The sequence below is a fragment of the Excalfactoria chinensis genome, chromosome 9 (genome assembly GCF_039878825.1).
Source record: "Excalfactoria chinensis isolate bCotChi1 chromosome 9, bCotChi1.hap2, whole genome shotgun sequence".
NCBI classification, from domain to species: Eukaryota; Metazoa; Chordata; class Aves; order Galliformes; family Phasianidae; genus Excalfactoria; species Excalfactoria chinensis.
Genome location: NC_092833.1, coordinates 18,003,066 through 18,020,123, shown reverse-complemented (window position 1 = coordinate 18,020,123; position 17,058 = coordinate 18,003,066). Strand labels below are relative to the sequence as shown.

General features: G+C 45.4%; 2 protein-coding genes across 7 annotated transcripts; one reads left to right on the top strand and one right to left on the bottom strand.

Annotated features, from left to right (window-relative positions):
• Positions 1-4,192: 4,192 nt before the first annotated feature.
• On the bottom strand, positions 4,193-11,743 carry ARL14 (ARF like GTPase 14). 2 transcript variants are annotated; one of them, XR_011904726.1, is made up of 3 exons: positions 11,568-11,668; positions 5,382-5,537; positions 4,193-4,539 (listed from the first exon to the last, which is right to left on the bottom strand). XR_011904726.1 is itself a non-coding variant. In XM_072345045.1 (2 exons), the coding sequence occupies exons 1-2, from the start codon at positions 11,741-11,743 to the stop codon at positions 9,261-9,263; spliced, it is 906 nt and encodes a 301-aa protein (XP_072201146.1). The 2 variants fall into 2 exon arrangements, 1 of the variants encoding a protein (XP_072201146.1); XM_072345045.1 differs by lacking the exons at positions 4,193-4,539; positions 5,382-5,537 and adding an exon at positions 9,261-9,990 and having other exon boundaries at positions 11,568-11,743.
• On the top strand, positions 9,243-16,290 carry B3GALNT1 (beta-1,3-N-acetylgalactosaminyltransferase 1 (Globoside blood group)). 5 transcript variants are annotated; one of them, XM_072345043.1, is made up of 3 exons: positions 9,243-12,200; positions 12,532-12,755; positions 13,577-16,288. In XM_072345043.1, exon 3 carries the CDS (start codon positions 13,668-13,670, stop codon positions 14,628-14,630), a length of 963 nt encoding a protein of 320 aa, XP_072201144.1. In that variant the 5' UTR covers positions 9,243-12,200; positions 12,532-12,755; positions 13,577-13,667; the 3' UTR covers positions 14,631-16,288. The 5 variants fall into 5 exon arrangements, with proteins under 5 accessions (XP_072201144.1, XP_072201143.1, XP_072201142.1 ...); XM_072345042.1 differs by having other exon boundaries at positions 12,532-12,894; positions 13,577-16,273; XM_072345041.1 differs by having other exon boundaries at positions 12,532-12,718; positions 13,577-14,644.
• Positions 16,291-17,058: the final 768 nt, after the last annotated feature.

The following is a 17,058-nucleotide window of genomic DNA, read 5'->3' as shown; positions in this document are numbered from 1 at the left end:
GGGATGTTCTTGCACTTGGTTTGAGCACCGGCCCGTATCAGATGTTAATAAATCCAAGGGCCTGTTGATGTCACTGTGCCAAATGAGTTGTAGTGCTCGTTGAACACTGTCCTTCACCAGGCTTTCTTCCTGTGCTTCCTTAGAGCCAAAGTATTGTAAATGTCCCGGGGATGTCCTCCCACACGGCCTGTTTGAAGTGGAAACGCCACATAATGACTTTTTTCTAGTTAAAGAGCATTAGATATTTTCCTTGTCCGTTTCTTTGGAAGCTACTGTGAGATGAGTCCTAAGATAACGCTGCGTTCTTTTCCTTCAGAAAGAGCCTGCAAAACAGATCCCCAGATGGTACAAATTAAAGGTAGTTCCTTTGGCTCTGGGGGCGGTTTGCTGATTCACATCAGCTGAACATCTGCTCTCGTGATTAGAAAATCAACGTAGGGCTCCCACACGAGTGTAGGCACCGAGCAGCAGGCACTGTTAGAATTTATGGCCAGGCTGTCAGAGCTATCTGGAGCACTCCAAGAACCTGCGTCTGAGCTCAGTTATTGTGATTTAATATAGCTTTGTATTTAATATAACCTTCTATTTTGAGATTGCTTTTGATTGAAAATGAACTGTGGAAAAATTCACCGGTCTCTGTACATTTGGCTTTTAATGATCAGATCGTTCAAAGACAGACTTACGGATCATGCAGTGCCTCTTGCCAAGGAAGTTTCGTGGTGCTGGAAGTGATCACAGAATCCATCAGCTGCAAATGGCTAAAGGAGAAGCAAGCAGGGATCAGCAGATTGTGGAGCTGAGTTTCCTGCCTTTGTTTTAGCAGCTCTACCTTTCAAAGAGAACAATTTCCTAATAAATACCGGGGCAAAAAAGTTTATTTGAGATAAAAAGAGAGGAAATCATTGGTTAAATGAGCTGTTTCAGTGTTCCCTGCAAGGCTTGGGGATGTATTGTTTCCCTGTTAAAAAGAAATCCCTTCTAAAGAAGTCCCTGGAACCAAGTTCTCTCTGCCCGTGATACCACAGTGAAAAGAATCTTGTCTTGCTTCAGGTGGATTCTGTAATGGTTCTTAGAAGGAAAAACAATTTATCTGCATGTGGGAATGGGAACTTCAGTGTCAGCAGCAAGGGGAGGTCACCTGCCCTTATATCCTGTGTTCCTTGGTCTGTCGGGTGGAAGAATAATACTCAGAGCCGTATTTTGAAAAACAATATATACAGTATGCTTAGATAGTTAATATGAAGTATTGGATGAGTTTCACATTGGATGGGGAACACTCAAGCCCTGTGAGAGGCTCCCCATGGCAGTGGTCGCAGCCCCAAGCCACTGGAGTTCATGAAGTGTTTGGACGATGCTTTCAGACACAGGGCTTGGATTTCGGGTGGTGCCGTGTGGAGCCAGGGGTTGCACTCTGTGATCCTTGCAGGTCCCTTCCAACTCAGGATGTTCTGGTGGCTCTATGACTAATAGGAACACAGTGCTTCTTCTTTCTTATTCTTTTTTATTACTTCTTTCCAGGCTGGATGTGGCTCTGGGCAGCCTGGCCTGGTGGTTGGTGACGCTGCCTGTAGCAGGGGGGTTGAAACTAGATTATCTTTGAGGTCCTTTTCAACCGAGGCCCTTCTATGATTCTGGCTGTTGATGCTGCCATTGAGCAGAATTTAGCATATCAAATGGCATCAGATCTGAGATGTGTCTTTTATGCAACAAATATGTAAATGTCCAGATGCAGATTGCTATTTTCAATGCCGTGTTTCAGTCTAATTTTGCCGGAGAACTGGAATACATAACTGAGCTTGGAATTTCGGAGGGCTGGAGGATTGATGTTGAGTCGAGATGTGGAAATACACGAACTGTGCATATCTCTTTGTTAAACTATAATGAAGGAAATGAGTACTTCTGAGCAGCAGCACTAACGAGGCCCACTCTTGTAAGGATTTGTGCCTGAGCTCTCCTTTATTTCCCGATGTCTGATAAAGGGTAATATTTCTGTTTCAGCTTTTCTTTTGGAGGGGCAATAATGGCTACATAATTTTCCTGAAATATGTGGAGTTTTAGTAGCTTCAAGAACTCTGTACTTCCATCACATCACCTCGATAAACTCTTTCTTATAGTGTTCATTACTTCTTTTACTATTAAAATCTCCTTCTAGTAATGCACTGTAATTCAGAGCTCTTATAAATCACTAACTACTTCATGTGAAAATTCATTTTAAGGTTAATGGCAGTTCTGGTTTAGGAGCACATAATTACATCCTAATAAGCAATGGAATAACTCTTGTCCTTTCTCGGTTGTGGTATTCGATCTGTGAGGCAGATAGGGCAGAGTTCTGTGGTGTTCCTGCAGGAGAATAATGCTGCTGGCACAGGAGGGGTGGGGGAAGCAGTGCTGTTGAGCGGCAGGACGGGCAGCACGGCAGATCTGGATGCTGTGATGGACAAGCAAGTATTTCTTGCAGTATTTCAGCAGGCTACGAGCAGTGCTTGCTCACAAAGTAGGAAGCAGAAAACTGATGTAAAGCTGACTTGCACTCCCATCTGTTGCACAGAAGATTTTGAGGCAGACTTACCCACCTGAGTAGTTGTTGTTGTGTCTGTAGCTGCCAATGTACGATTTACCATAATGATAAAAATTGCTTATGGAGAAAAATAAAAAGCAAAGGAGAGAGTGTGTTGTGGGTTAAGGAACGCGCAGGTTTTTAGCTCCGTGCTGTAGAACCCACTCAAAACAGGACGATCTCAAGCTCACGTTGCCACCACTTGAATTTACAGTCGGAGCGTTTGATTCTTATTAACTGCAGTATGTCTTATGTGCCACAAGATGTCTCAGTGTGGAAACACTGACCTTTATCAAGTGTTTTTGTAATGTTCTCAATTTAGATAAGGATTTCCAGTACTTAGCTTGAATTTTACCCAGAACCCTACAGGGGCTTTTTACTAACACAGCATCTAACACTGTGCATCTGTTTGCCCATTAGCATAGGAATAAATTGTTATTTTAAATGCTTAATGAACCAAATGACTCTTTGGAAGATCTTAGTTTTAGAAAAGGAAAGGTGTGAAGTCTAGCCCTTACTGAGCAGGTGATGGCTGAGAAACACCAGTGTCTCCTCATGCGGGACAGACAGAAGAGCAGTTTTAGGCTGCTGTATTTCATTTCCACATTTGATTTTGACATGGTGCAACGTATTTTAATTATTCTTAATCAGGATTAAATAATTCGTTGATAATACTTAGAGTTGCTGTAGGGAGTCAGTTATTTGTACCACCTTTTCTCTGAGGAGACATGGTTTGGGGGCTGGATGTCACTGAAATCTATGGCAGAAATCTTTTGTATGTAATGTAATGCACACAGAGAGAATACTTGTGTGGATGTAAGCAAAAGTGGGCATGCATTAAATGTTGATTTTAAACTACGAAAAGGCTTCTGATCACACTTATGAGAGGGCAATGTGAAAGACGCTCAAGGGTTGGTGACTGCAGCACGATTTGTTTGTTTTGCTCCCTGTTGCTCAGTGTATCTGCACATGCCGACTGCTATGTTTGCCCTGGGAACGCTTCCCACCAATTCTTCTTTTGTCTCTATTTTTCCATTGTGTTTCATTACGTATCTTCTCTCAGTTCCCCTCCTGTGTAATTCCTTATATACCTTGTCTGAAGCAGACTGTTTCTCATTTTATTTCATCTTCTTTGATAAGGAAATAAACCAGAGTAAATCAAGCTGTATTTTTACGCTCTTGTGCTGCCTGCAGCATGTGTAAGTAACTGCAGAATACATAAGCATTCCTATTGAGAGCAGCTATATACATTTTAGGTACAATGAACCTTACACTGTAAATCCTCAACAAAAGAGAAAGGTGATTTCAGTCAGAAGGCGGGGAGGGCCCTGTGCTGTGGATAGGTGAGATGGTAGCACCCAGAGCTGGAAGGGCTCTGGGCATCAGAACCAGCTGATGGAGGTTGCCATCCATCCCTCATGCGGTCGTGAAGCTGTTTACAGGATACCTTTACGTTTGGTCTGACATCAAAATGAAATGAGGGATTTTCTCATGAATTCAGAATTCCAAATCAGTTAAGAGAGGGCTGAGAGCAGCATTCTTCAGTGATTAATATGTGTGCCTTAGATAAAGGAACTGAGAAATATGGATTAAGGCACAGCTACCCTTTAACAGCCAGCACAGTTGTTAGGGAGATGGGCCGTTCTTTGGAGCGGTGCAGGTGTTGCTGCTGTCTCCAACTGTATTTGCTGAAAAGGACGAATACACAAGGCTTGAGTTTTGGATGATTCATTTTAACTCCAAAATTGCTTATTTTTGCAGATATCCCGTGGGACTGGGGCTAATGACTGCAATAGGATATAGCCTATAAACTCATCAGTCAGGCAGTGCATGAAACACAGAACAAAAAGATGATCTTTGGACCAAAGAAAGCACATTCTGGGGCTAAAAGAGGAGAGCGAGGCAATAATGAAATAAAAGCAGGAGGGCTGTTGTCAGGATCTCTGCATACGTGGTGGGAAGGGATTGCTTTAAGGAAGGATCTGGAAGAAAACAATGAAATAGTTCTGTAAATGCATTTGGGTTATTGTTTCCAAGTATAAGGAGCAGCATGAGAGTAAGCACACAAACGCTCAATGAAAATCTAATAAAGAGACCACAGAAACTGCTGTCACTTCTGTGGTAACTATTGAAACAGTAGGAAAGTGAAACAATCTCTGCTGTGCAGAGACCTGCAAGTGTATCTGTGTGCCTGGGGAGGGGGTCAGGGAGCAGAGCAGGAGGGGAGGTGTCCCTTTATGGCAGCCCAGCTTTGCTCCAGGAGCAGCACAGTGACACTGCAGGTAAACTGCACCACTGTGAGCAGTACAAGAGCATCACAGAATGCTGCGGGAACAAAGTCAGGAGGTAAAGCATCATTTGTTGAAGTCATTTGTGTTCAAAATAAGGTCTGGTTTTAATTGCTATAGTTTTATGAATTTGTATTTGCAAATCGTACCCAGAGTTTGGTGTGTGCTTTTAAAGTAGGGCCTCCAGCCTCAAGAATTGACATCCCGAATTACAGAGACTGAAATAATCCACGGTGATCTGATGAGATAAATGCCCGGAATCCTTATGCCCGTGATACTAGGAATGCTTGAGTTAATTACAAGTGCGAGAACTCTAATTGCAGCAGCACAGAACTTTGCACGGGTCACTTGCTTTAAGGAGAAAGCCTACTTTAAGCAGTTCAACATGCACACAGTGCTACCCAGTGTTCTAAACAAATAAAAACAGGCGGATGTTTGTTCTGATATACGACAATCTAACGTTCTTTCAGGTAGGTTGTCTGAAATTAGGAGGAATGGCAATAGAGATGTGTGGTAACTCAGCCAGCTTAGATTACCTGATCCTGAGAAAGCCTTGTGCCGCATTTCTTCTGCACTGTCCCTTCCTTGGATCCTGCAGAGCATTCAGTTACCGGAGGAGTTGTTTCTCAGAGGAAGCAGGGAGTGTTACTGCCCAAATCTGCCATGGTTCCTTAGGTTGTGCGCCGTCTTCCCTTTAAAACAACATTGAATCCTATTGGAATGGTGTTCAATCAGCTCTGTGACGTGTTCCAAAGTTCAGGAAGATAACTGTGATTTTATACCACAGCCATCAGTGATTGGTCAGAAGGAGGCTTCCCCATATTCCATATTGGTTGATTTCTCAGCTGTCACACCCAAACCTTTCCCACTGAATAAGCTCCTCGAGAGCTGAGGATTCTCACACCCACCCTCTGTGTTTCACAGTCTCAGCTGGGCACCATTTACTTACTCAGGGATGATTGTTCTGAACAGAGACAAACAGGCACAGCCAACTTAGTGTAACGCTGGAGGACTCCTGCAGTGTAGCTCCATCATATTTGATGTTTCTATGTGTCTCATGCAGTTGCATGCATGAGAGTCATTATGCATCAATAAGACATGCAGGCAATATAAGGTCAGGGATGTGCAGTCAGGGTGTGATTCACTGCAAAAGCTAATGAGGAGAGTTCCAAACCCAGACTCCTAGCAGAAAGCTGGTGGGACCTCCAGTGCCTTTAAAACCTTCCCATGGGAACTTTTCAGCTGATCTGCTGCTCAGTTTGGCTGCAGTGTTACAAACTGTGTCCGACATTCCCGTGGCACAAGCAGGGGGCAGCACCCTTCATAGCCCGACGTCGTGCTGTCTCAAAGCACCCTCTGAACGTTTCCCTTGAAAATCCTACAATTTTTAGTGAGTATCCAAAATAACTTTTAAACAAGAAAATAAAAGTCATCCAGGAATCAGTTGTGCTTACGGTGCTACGCCTTGTGTTTCTAGCACAAGTAGAATCCAGTTTGGTTGTGCTCTGTAACATATACGCTATTCTGCTCACTGCATTGTTCAGCTGAGCAGTTGGATGATCTGAAGCTCCCCACAGCAGGATGGAGAGATGCCTTTTTAACTCCCTTGCTATTGATTTCCCCACGTGACCTGGGATTGGGTATCAAACAATTTCCAGGCGGGGAGCAAACAGTGCTGGGCTGTGTCTGTGCACAAGGCAGAAGGCTCCGATGTGGTACCGTGCACAGGAGGCCCTGCTCTCCACCTCTGATAACTCACTCAGCACGAACCCTGCCTGGCTGTGGGTGGGGGAGATGTGCCACCTCGGCTGCTCAGCCCACCCAGCGGTGCTCTGCTCTGCCTTCCTGCACAACTCAGACAAGCTGCACTTCCTCTGCACCTTCCTACCCATGGAATAAGCCTCTCCACAGGCCTTACCCCAGACCTGGTTGGTTCTCAAGGAGATGCTTTACTCCAATTGTAGAAAGGAAATTTTAAACAGTGGATTCTATGCCCACTACCTCCTCATCCCATAGAAGCCCAACACACCCTTCATCCATACAGTACAGAAGAATACCAACTAGGAGGAGCTCTGGGAGCAGATGAGCTAATTACAGCTGGGCTCTGTGGATTTATGTCTTCTTGTTGGTTCTCCTGCGGCTAAAATGGAACATTTATCCCCTGGGAGATTTAGTCTCCTGTACATTATCAGCCTTGCCTTCAGGGGGGCACCAGTGCGGTCACTTTTCTCTATCTCATTGATTCTTTTAATTAAACTTTCAAGCACGCAGTTCCTTTGAGAATCCTCCTCCATGTCCAACTTGATTGATATTTGTTTTAAGGCTTAAAAAGGGAAGGGGTCTCTATGGGCAGATAAAATGGCCGTGGCTTCATTTCTTGAGGAGGCCAAGGCCTTAGAAAAACTAAAAATAAAAAAAATACTTGATATTGAGTGAATGTGAAAGACTCTGATTTCCTTTGGAGTGCAGTGTAGATTTTCTTCCCATCAGGGTGGGCATCATTTAATCGGATGACCTGGAATAGCAACCATGTGCCGGAGAGCTTCCTCTGTAGTTCAGCTCTATCAGCTGGTCAATCACACCGTGCTGTTTCTCCCTTCAGAACTTGCTGCTTGTCTAATTGGAGACCCCGGCACACTCATTACCTCCCTCACTGAGTGTTTCTCTCTGAGCAAGTCCTGAGGCCAGTGAACCAGATCCTGATTTATAACAGACACCTGATCAGATTAAACCGGTGGGAGAATTAAATATGCATCACACTCATACAAATGTTTATAAACCTATTGATCTGAAATGTTACATTTTTAACATTGAATTGTTGAGTTTAGAAAAGCAGCATTTCCACAGTTGCACATTTATCAGAGACGTTTTCTGTGCTAAAGGTATTTTACACTGACTCTGAATGAATGGCCCAGGCAATGAGGAGTCTACAGACTTGCTCTGCTTTTGGAAGTGTAGGCTGAACGTGACTCAGGATTTAGCCCACAGTAATTACTGCCAGTATTAATAACAGCTTCCGCTGAGAGACCTTCCTTTGTTCACCAGTGCAGTGAATTCACCTGATGGCTCCTTGTCTTTGAATAATACATGCATGAGACAATGGAGTACAGCTGGGTGCTTTACTTCCTTCTTCACCCTCCTGTAACCTGAAATTCCTGCCTGTTTATCAGTAAGAATGAAATGCAGACTTCTTGCAGACGAGACACACGTGCTGAGCTTTGCCACAGCTTTTCAGAGATCATTTTGCCAAGGGACTGCTGAGGCACAGAGTGACCGAAGGACCTCCCGTGGTCAGGGATTAAGATAGATACAGGGGAGAAGTCCAAGTGTCTAAACAAGCATCCCACCTCTGCAGGCATGGCTGAAGAAGGCAGAAATAGATGGGCTGGATGTTCTGGGAATGTATAACCAATAATTAGATGGTCTCTTTTCCCTTCCCTACGGAAGAACAGGCTCTATTAACTTTTCCATCTTAGCATTTAAACTGTTTTCACGGTTGATACAGTTCAATTAGTCTTCAAGTTAGCAATCCATCGTTGCTTTAGTAGCATTCAGGATACTGATTCACTCCTTCATGAATCAGGAAATCTCAACAGAAATTTCATTCAATCTTTTTTTCTTTTTTTTTTTTTTTTAATCCCAAACTGCAGTAATAGGATTAGCACTTTGTTGTACTTCTTATGTCAAATTTAATCAGAGCTAAATTACTCGGTAACAAAACCCAAGCTGGCTTTGATACGGGCAGGACAGGATCCATCCTGATTTCTAAGAGCTGACCAGCAGCCCCAAACCAACAGCAGTGGGACGGGGGTATGTGGCGATGGGTAGCAGTGTGCCATCAGACCCACGCCTTACATGCAGCGGTGCATCTCAGATTTATCTGTGGCTTGGCAGCAGCAGATGCTGCTTGTTAAAGTCTATTCATAGTAATCGGGCCTAGAATGCAGCAATATCCAAACAAATAATAACGTTACATCTTTTTTTGTACTTAACTAAGAGTTTAAGCTTAAAACAGCTATGTACAACAAATACATCCACAAAGTACTTCAAATGAAACAACACGTTATCTCTAGCTTTTCTTGCTGAAGGAGCTGCTGTTACCTCCTGATGAACTACTTGCTGTGAACATTTGAAGCACCGCTCACCTATTTTCTTTCCAACTGCAAAACTTCAGCTGGTCAGCTCTGCCTTTTTTACCGTTCAACACACACTCCTGCGCTGAATGACCCCAAGCGTGGTGCCGCTAACAAAGTGAGGTGCAGCAGCATCTCCGAAGCACCTGGAGGTACAAGAATATAACCTACAATTGTCCAAGTGACATAATAATAAATATTTATTTACTTCTCAGAGTTCTCCGGAATCAAATAATTTAGGCTGTTAGAATATGAGTCACCAAAACCTGGCGGTAGGAACGCTTAACGTTTGTCATTTTCCTTAGAACTTGTGGAGGTCTCCTTTGATCTGCTGTAGTGTTTTGCAAACGCGGTCAGCCTTTGGAGAGCTTCTGACAGACCTTCTCCCGTGACAGCGCAGCAGGGCTGTACGTACCAGTTTCTATCACAGCAGTGTTTCTTCACGTGGAATCTCCTGGTGATTTCCTCAGCATTTAAAGCTCCGGGCAAATCCTGCTTGTTTGCCAGCACGACGACAGGTACGTTTTTTAGAGATTCATTCTTTAACAGGAGTTCAAATTCTTTCTTTGATTCCTCTAAGCGTTGCTTATCAGCGCTGTCCACAACATACAGGAGTCCTTCTGCATTCTCCAGGAAATTGCACCAAAGCTGCCTCATTTTCTGTTGTCCTCCAACATCCCAAAAGGTCAGTGTAAAATCTTTCCCGGTTTCGATCATATCGACGTTAAAGCCAATGGTTGGAATCGTCAGAAAAACTTCATCAGACTTGAACTTGTACAACAGAGTCGATTTCCCTGCCGAGTCAAGTCCTAACATCAGTATATTAGCTTGTTTTACTTTGGAGTGCTTGGTGATCTGGAGGCCCATTTGTGCCGTGGTTTCTGTATTAAACCTTGCAAGGCAGAATTCGCTGTATTCTGTGGAGCCAGTTTTTATCAGTAAGACTTCTTTCTTCCTCCGTCGGATGGAGCACAAAGAGTAAGGAAGAGGAAGTGGAAGCAGCTGCTTTGCGCTATGAAAAGTAAGTAATAGCTCTGTACAAATACATTCTGCTTTTTATTGAGCTGGCAACATGCAAACAGTATTTATGAAGGTGTAATGTTCAGTGCCAAGCCTGTGGGTGGAACAGCAGTGAGTAAAGTAGCAATGGTCACAAAGCCCAAAGGTCTCTAAACATGCTCAAACACTGAACCATACTCACTTGACCGTCCTCTAGAATAGAGGAACTCTTTTTACATTGAAGACTTGTCTGCTCTGAATCAGCAGTGATCTGGTTGCACTCACTAACCCCACAGTCCAGGGATCCACCACCCATCTGCCACTGTTTCAGTGCATGGACACAGAGACACGGCTTTGTTACTGCATCCCTTTTGGAGAAGAAACCTAATAACAAAGCCAGTGAGTCAGGGAAACCCCATTAGTTTGTCCAGGCCTATCAGTCCATGAAATGACAAAGTTCAACAGAGTATCTCATCTCCCAGCAATATATTAATCTCAAGTGGTTTCTAATGTAAACCGGTGGAGGTACAGACGGACTCAATCAAGCTCGATTAGCACTGCACTTAAAAATGTGCTGCGCTCCACAGCTGGCTGCCTTTGACTCAGTAGTTATTCTTCCTGCTCCTTCCTGCACGAGGTGCTCTGCTTTGATGGCAATCTCTGAGTTATGTTTGTGGGAACGCATCCGGCTGCACCACGCATGACGCAGACTCACACAGATCTTATGATCCGATGGCTGGTGGGATTCAGCTACCTGCCGTTCATTAGCTCTGCTGCCATCTGTCCTGTTGCTGCTCACAGATACTACACAGATTTCCAGGAATAGGAAAGGGGAAAGTATCTGAGTCTGAATCAGAAGGTAATTTATTTTTTAACTGGTGTTCTAAGCTGTAGATTAAAAAATATAATCTAATATTGTTTGAATTGTGTTGAGTCTCCATTGTTTTGGCAGCTGTTAGATCTACGCTGGGCTAACCTGATGCATACTGAGCGCTCCAGTACCTGCTTGGCCTTATACCTGGATGTACGGATCAGCACCTTTGTCTTTGCTTCAGAAAGGACGAAATCAGCAAGAAGATGCAAAGGTCTTCTGGCTAAGTAAGCTGCTGACCGATACGGGTAATCATTCTGGTGCTCATGACATGGGTTGCCCTGATAGTGTGCACCGAGCAAAATAAACCTCGGTCTTGACAGAGAAGTTCTAAGCTGGTTTCTCTTGAAGCTAAAGACAGACCAGAACTAATTGGGGGCAACAAAAGATGACCGTGACACGCTCACCCTCGGACATTTTTCATGTTTAATATCACATGTAGGTTATGTACAGGATTTCTTTCAGGAGGTTGTGATGTATTAAACCATGGAAGAAAGTATTTGTGTTTCTTTATAAATGACGTATATGAGTGAATTGAGACAAGCAACCGTGCAAAGCTTGTTGTTAACACAGCCACATGGTTCGTAATTCCCTGCAAATCAGCACGGCCAGCATCAGCTCTGTGTGTTCCGTGCTTATGGTCCCGGCAGCTGTTTTATTACATCTATCACTTTAAAGAACTGACTAAACAACATCAGACGTTTTCCAAAGGAACTTACATGTATTCCCGGCCACAGCAGCTGGTTTCTGAGGGCAGAAGGCTGACGCAGAGCTCAGCCCCACGGTGGGACGCCTTGATTCCACCGCAGCCCCATCTCTCACGGCTCCAGCCGGCGGTGCCGTGCAGGACCTGCAGCCGGCGGTGCTCGCACACGGGTCGGCCGCTCAGCGCCATCAGCACGGCAAGGCAGCTGTGTGGGAACGAGAGCGGGCCGCACCGCTGTCCAAAGGTGCGTTTGCTTTGCCGGGGCGCGGTTATCAGTTTGTAGGGTTTGCTCGGATGTTCATTTAAACGTTAGGGTTGTAAAACACGGGGCAGCCCGTTTGCCGTATGTCGGAACTCGGGATCCTCGTGCCATAACCCTCAGGGTGCGCTCCGGGGGCGATCTCCCCAGTGCCGCAGCGCGACACCGCAGCGGCTGCGCTGGAAGCCGCAGGAGTGACCGCACGGCGGGGCGGCGATGGCCGCGGGGCGGGAGGAGCGAGGAGCGAGGCGACCGTTAGGAGCACGGAAGGCGGCGTGAGGCGGCTGTGATGCCGCCGTGCGGGAGGCGGGCGGCTCCGCCCCGCTCTGCGCGACCTCGCGGACGCACCCGGCGGGCGGACACCGCGGAACGGCGCAGCGCCGCACGGTAACGGCCATGGCGGGCCGGGAGGCGGCTGAGGGAGGGGGTGACGGGAGGGGGTGTGCCCGACGGGCCGGGCGAGCGGTGCCGACGGCCGGGAGGTTGCGGCCGCTGCCGCCCCCGGTGGGCGCTGCCGGGCGCTGCCGGCTCCCCGCGCTCGTGCCGGCGGTGCAGGCCGGGGTGCGCCCGCTCGGGGTCGGCGGATCCATAACGGTGCGGAGAACGAAAGTCTCACATTAATAGAGAAAAGAAAAGCTGTTTGGGCAGCGTGAAGCACGGCGAGGTGTCCGTAAGGGCTGCTTCAAGTCATTCCTAACGTGGCGCTGCTTTATTGTAGCCTGGCCTCCTGCAGAAACGCCCCCAGGCACTGCCAGTGAGCCGTGGGAGAACACGTGGAGGTAACTTCACCTTGGTGAGGCCTTAACAGCAAGCTGTGACCCTGGAAACGAAAGTCACCCTGAGCGGAGCAGTCCTGGAGCTGCACTTGGTCTCTGCAGCCTCTCTGCTTCACTGGAGCGTTTGATGTAAGAACAGAAGGGGACTTTTCTGCCACCAGCTGTGGTGAGGGCTTCGCTGGTGTGACCTTTTTTTGCCATTTGCCCTCTCCCAGCAGCAGTCTGCAAGGCCTGGTTTCTGATCGCACATCCTGCCCTCACTGCTGCAGGCCGTGCCGCTGCTGGCTGCTCCATTTCCAAAAAAGGTGCAGATGGTTCCGTGTTGGTGTTTCGATGAGTGAGATGGGGAGGAGGTTTTGGAAGGGCCAATGGGGACTGAAACAGGACTGCAGGGTTTGTAGGAACCGGATCTGAGCTTTCTCAGCTCCACAGAAGGGTTCCTGGTTGCAGCAAACAGAGTGCTTGTTCTGGATGCCGCGTGGTGCCAGCGTGTAGAGGGGATACGGCAGCTGTACGATCGTGTTCTGCGTGTTGTGGCAAGGCACCGGGAGAGGTGGTTTCCTTGTTTCTCAGCTCAGGCTTTGGTCTCTGATTCAGCTGTTCAAAATGCCATAGAATCGGGCTTTTCTGCAAGGAATTAAAATCTTTATCACCAGATTTGTTTTGTTCCTCTAGATTGTCAAGAACTGACCAAACATTTACCTCAGATCGACCAAATCACGAGAAATGTTGTTTGTATAAAATCAAATACCTGAGCATTGGTCTATCTAACATAAGTTAGATGCTTTTCATCTCCTTCTCTTCCAGCTCCACATTCTCCTTGTGCTCTCTCTGGGATACATGTGCATAGGATGCTGTGTGTAACAGCTGGGCCAATGACTCTTGGGTTTGTCTTCCTCCTTATAGCACACTTTAGCTGACTTGCTAAGAAAAAGGGACTGCTTGAACAATAGCATTCTGAGCGCTGCTTTTCCATTTCTTTTTCAGTAAGAGACGTACTTCAGAACTCGTGGTGCAGATCTTGAAGGCTGTCGACGTACTTCTGTAAATCAGTTGCCTCGCAGTTCCAGCTAGTGTCATGTATGTGATCCCATTGAAATGGATCTTTCTCTTTCTTCTCGTATTCTCTGTCGTAACCATGTGGTACGTTACTTTTTATTCAAACCTTGTGGTTGAACATGTGAACAGCATGTATTTCTATGAGTATGAGCCGGTTTACAAGCAAGCCTACCTCTTCACATCGCAGCAGCACTTGAAATGCAAAGACATAAATCCATTTCTGGTCATCTTGGTGTCTTCGAGACCTAAGGACGTGGAGTCAAGGCAAGCCATAAGGATAACTTGGGGATCTCAGAGCTTCTGGTGGGGACATCGAGTTCTAACCCTGTTCTTACTAGGTCAGGAAACGGAAACAGAAGACAACTCTGCAGCACTTTCAGTAGAGGATGAAAGCATACTCTATGGGGACATAATTCGCCAAGACTTTAAGGACACCTACAACAATCTTACCTTGAAAACAATCATGGCGTTCAGATGGGTGGCTGAATTCTGTTCTAATGCTAGATTCGTCATGAAGACGGATTCCGACGTCTTCATCAACACCGGGAACTTAGTAAAGTTTCTTCTGAAGGTCAACTCCTCAGAAAGCATTTTTACAGGTTATCCTCTTATAGGTAACATCGCCCATAGAGGCTTTTACCCAAAAACATACATTTCTTATGATGAATATCCATTCAGGTTTTATCCTCCATACTGCAGTGGAATGGGTTACGTATTGGATGGAAAACTGGCTCTGAGGATTTATGAACTGATGGGTCATATCAAACCTATAAAGTTTGAGGATGTTTATGTTGGAATTTGCTTAAATATACTTAAGGTGAACATCAGTGTTCCGGAAGGTAATCAACAGTTCTTTATCAACAAGATTAACTTTGATGTCTGTAAGTACAGACGCTTGATTGCAGTCCATGGCATCATGCCAAGTGAAATGATCAGGTTCTGGAAGGATTTGTCGTCCGTCCTTTCAGTTACTTGCCTTTGATTCTGTGCTAATATGTTGATCAATGTAAACTTGGATCGCTTGAAACTTTGAATGCCAGTGTGAAGAAAACAGTAGAGCTGAAGTACAGGGCAACATGGAACAAAACCAGGTTGTGGGATGACACTGATTGAAAGGCAGCTGTGCTGCAGCAGCAGGACTGTGAGGGCAGCTTCCCTCTGGGATCCCCTGAGGCTCCTGGAACCTTTATCTAGGAACCCCTAGAGCACGTTTCCATGTCCGTATCCTATGCACACAGGGTATTGGAATGTGCTGCTCTGCCTTGCTTTGACCCTTTGTGCCCTCTGCTGTAACCATGGGGTGTCTGCCCAAATCTCCTGGAATTCATGAAGTGTCACTGAAGAGTAATGTTTATGTCCAAAAATGAGGAGGGAAGATGCTTCTCGCATTGCTGCTTAATGATATTTCTTTTGGTTCTGTTGTGAACTGCACAATCCTTTGCCATCCTCAAGTATCTGTTCTCTGCACAGCACAAAACTTGGAGCTACCTTCTTATTTGAATGTATGCAGTGATCAAATGTCTATTTACAGTCGACGTTCAAACGTATGTATACTTATGTACATGCAGAACAGAATTGCTTTGATGGCTTTCCAGTAGAGCTGCTGATGCCTGCAGGGCTCGATGCAGAAGAGTTCACGTGCAGTTCAGGTATGAGCGGTGTTATCAGATAACACTGCGCTGTTCTGCTGATGCACACCGAGCTACTGTAGCTACGCAGGGAAGATTCAAACAGATGTGCTTCAACTGTGACTTCAGATCCTTTTCAAGAACAGTTTTCTTGCTTAAAATTTTAAAATGAAAAGAATGACATCCTAGGCTGCTTATGGCTCAAAGACAAACGTGACTGTATCTGTAAAGATGGGTATTTCAGCCACTTTATTCATGTCAGCAAGGCCAAGGTTTCAGTAGTTTACACTTTTAATTGACGGCAATACAGAATTTGCAATTGCATGAACATAATTATCCCAGACACATCTAACACACAGTGAAGGTACCGCAGTTACATCCTGTACATCTAGAATGACAGAGCGCTGCCACCTTTTGTTCTATAGCTAACGTGTTACAACGTATGTACATTTGGCTGTCTTTCAGATAGTCTCTTAGAGACAAATTACAAGAGGTGCAGAAACCTCCAGGACCCAGACTGAGGTTTCACGATGCTTTTGTTACATTGTGGTAATGGTCAGTATTGACTTTTTCTGTCTCTTCCATAACTGCACGTGGTTTTACGATGGAATTATAGGACGTTACATTTGGAGATACAAAAACGATGCCTTGGAGAGCATGTAGCCTAGACAAGTATTTCAGTGTTCTAAGAACGTTTGCCAAGAAGGTCAGACTCTTTCAGCAATGGATTTTGTTGTTGCTGCTGTTCACCTACTACCTACAGATACAGTATTGCACAACCGAGGGAAGAATGCTGGCTGGTTCCTGAAACAGGGGAAGATGCAGCTGCTCCTCTGGGTTCGGGCTCCCTTGGTTGGTGATTGATAGCACTGTGGTCAGCTGCCAGGAGCTCTGCTAGAAATGTGAATGTCTGTTGGTCGTTTATACATGGAAATAAAGAACCCTTCTTGTTTTTGTACCTGCTGTGTTACATGTCTAGAAATAAATGGTTTCCCACAAGAACACTGATGCTACAGTACAGTTTGTATTGCTTCTTCAAAAAAACGTGACTGTGGAAGGCTATGCAACCTGCAGCTGCTGGGTAGGGAGAGCAGACGGTGCTCATGGTGAGAATGCAATGGCTGTGGTGGAGAAATGGCTGCTCAGTACTGCAGTAAGTGTGCGTGTCACCAAGCTAGCACTGTTATAGTCATGCTCCAGAATGATAACGCTGATCATAGACTGCAGGGCTGCTGCTTTCTCAGATGTAGGTTTATAACAGTGACCTGTTTATGCCATCTGAAATTGTAACTTCAGATGACATCGATTCTGCGAGAAAGGAGCACTGTAAGGTATTACTGAATCTGTGCTTGAGTTTTCTATAGAAACTCATTTTCAGTTATGGTTCGTACTTGAACCCAACCCTATTATTGCTTAACAGGCTGTAATAATGCATAACTAAGATCACGTGTCTGCTTAAAGCAAGTACTGGGAGAGAGTCTGGTGTGAGCTGCCATGCAAGAGGAAAACAAGCTTACCTCTGTGAACTGTTCAATGTGAATCATCGAGCAGGTGCTGCAGGTTCAGACGCCTTATTCTCTGCAGTCAGTTCAGCATTAAGATGACTTAGTTTGGAACATCTACTTTTTACATTGTCTAGATACTACTAAAACACTTCAATGCAAGTTCATTGCAAGTAGCTCAATATCTGGATGCACAATAAAATAAGGTAAATTTATCCTATTTCTTTTAAATTTAAACTAGAAACTGACTGGAGGTTAATCAGACAATGTGACACTGAAT

Bases quoted from the DNA above. Each gene is read 5' to 3' on its own strand.
- ARL14 (XM_072345045.1), bottom strand. From the start codon at position 11,743: ATGGCGCTGAGCGGCCGACCCGTGTGCGAGCACCGCCGGCTGCAGGTC. The intron at 9,991-11,567 runs GTAAGTTCCTTT...TACTTTTCATAG, and splicing joins TGCTGTGGCCGGGAATACAT to CGCAAAGCAGCTGCTTCCAC.
- B3GALNT1 (XM_072345044.1), top strand. From the start codon at position 13,668: ATGTATGTGATCCCATTGAAATGGATCTTTCTCTTTCTTCTCGTATTC.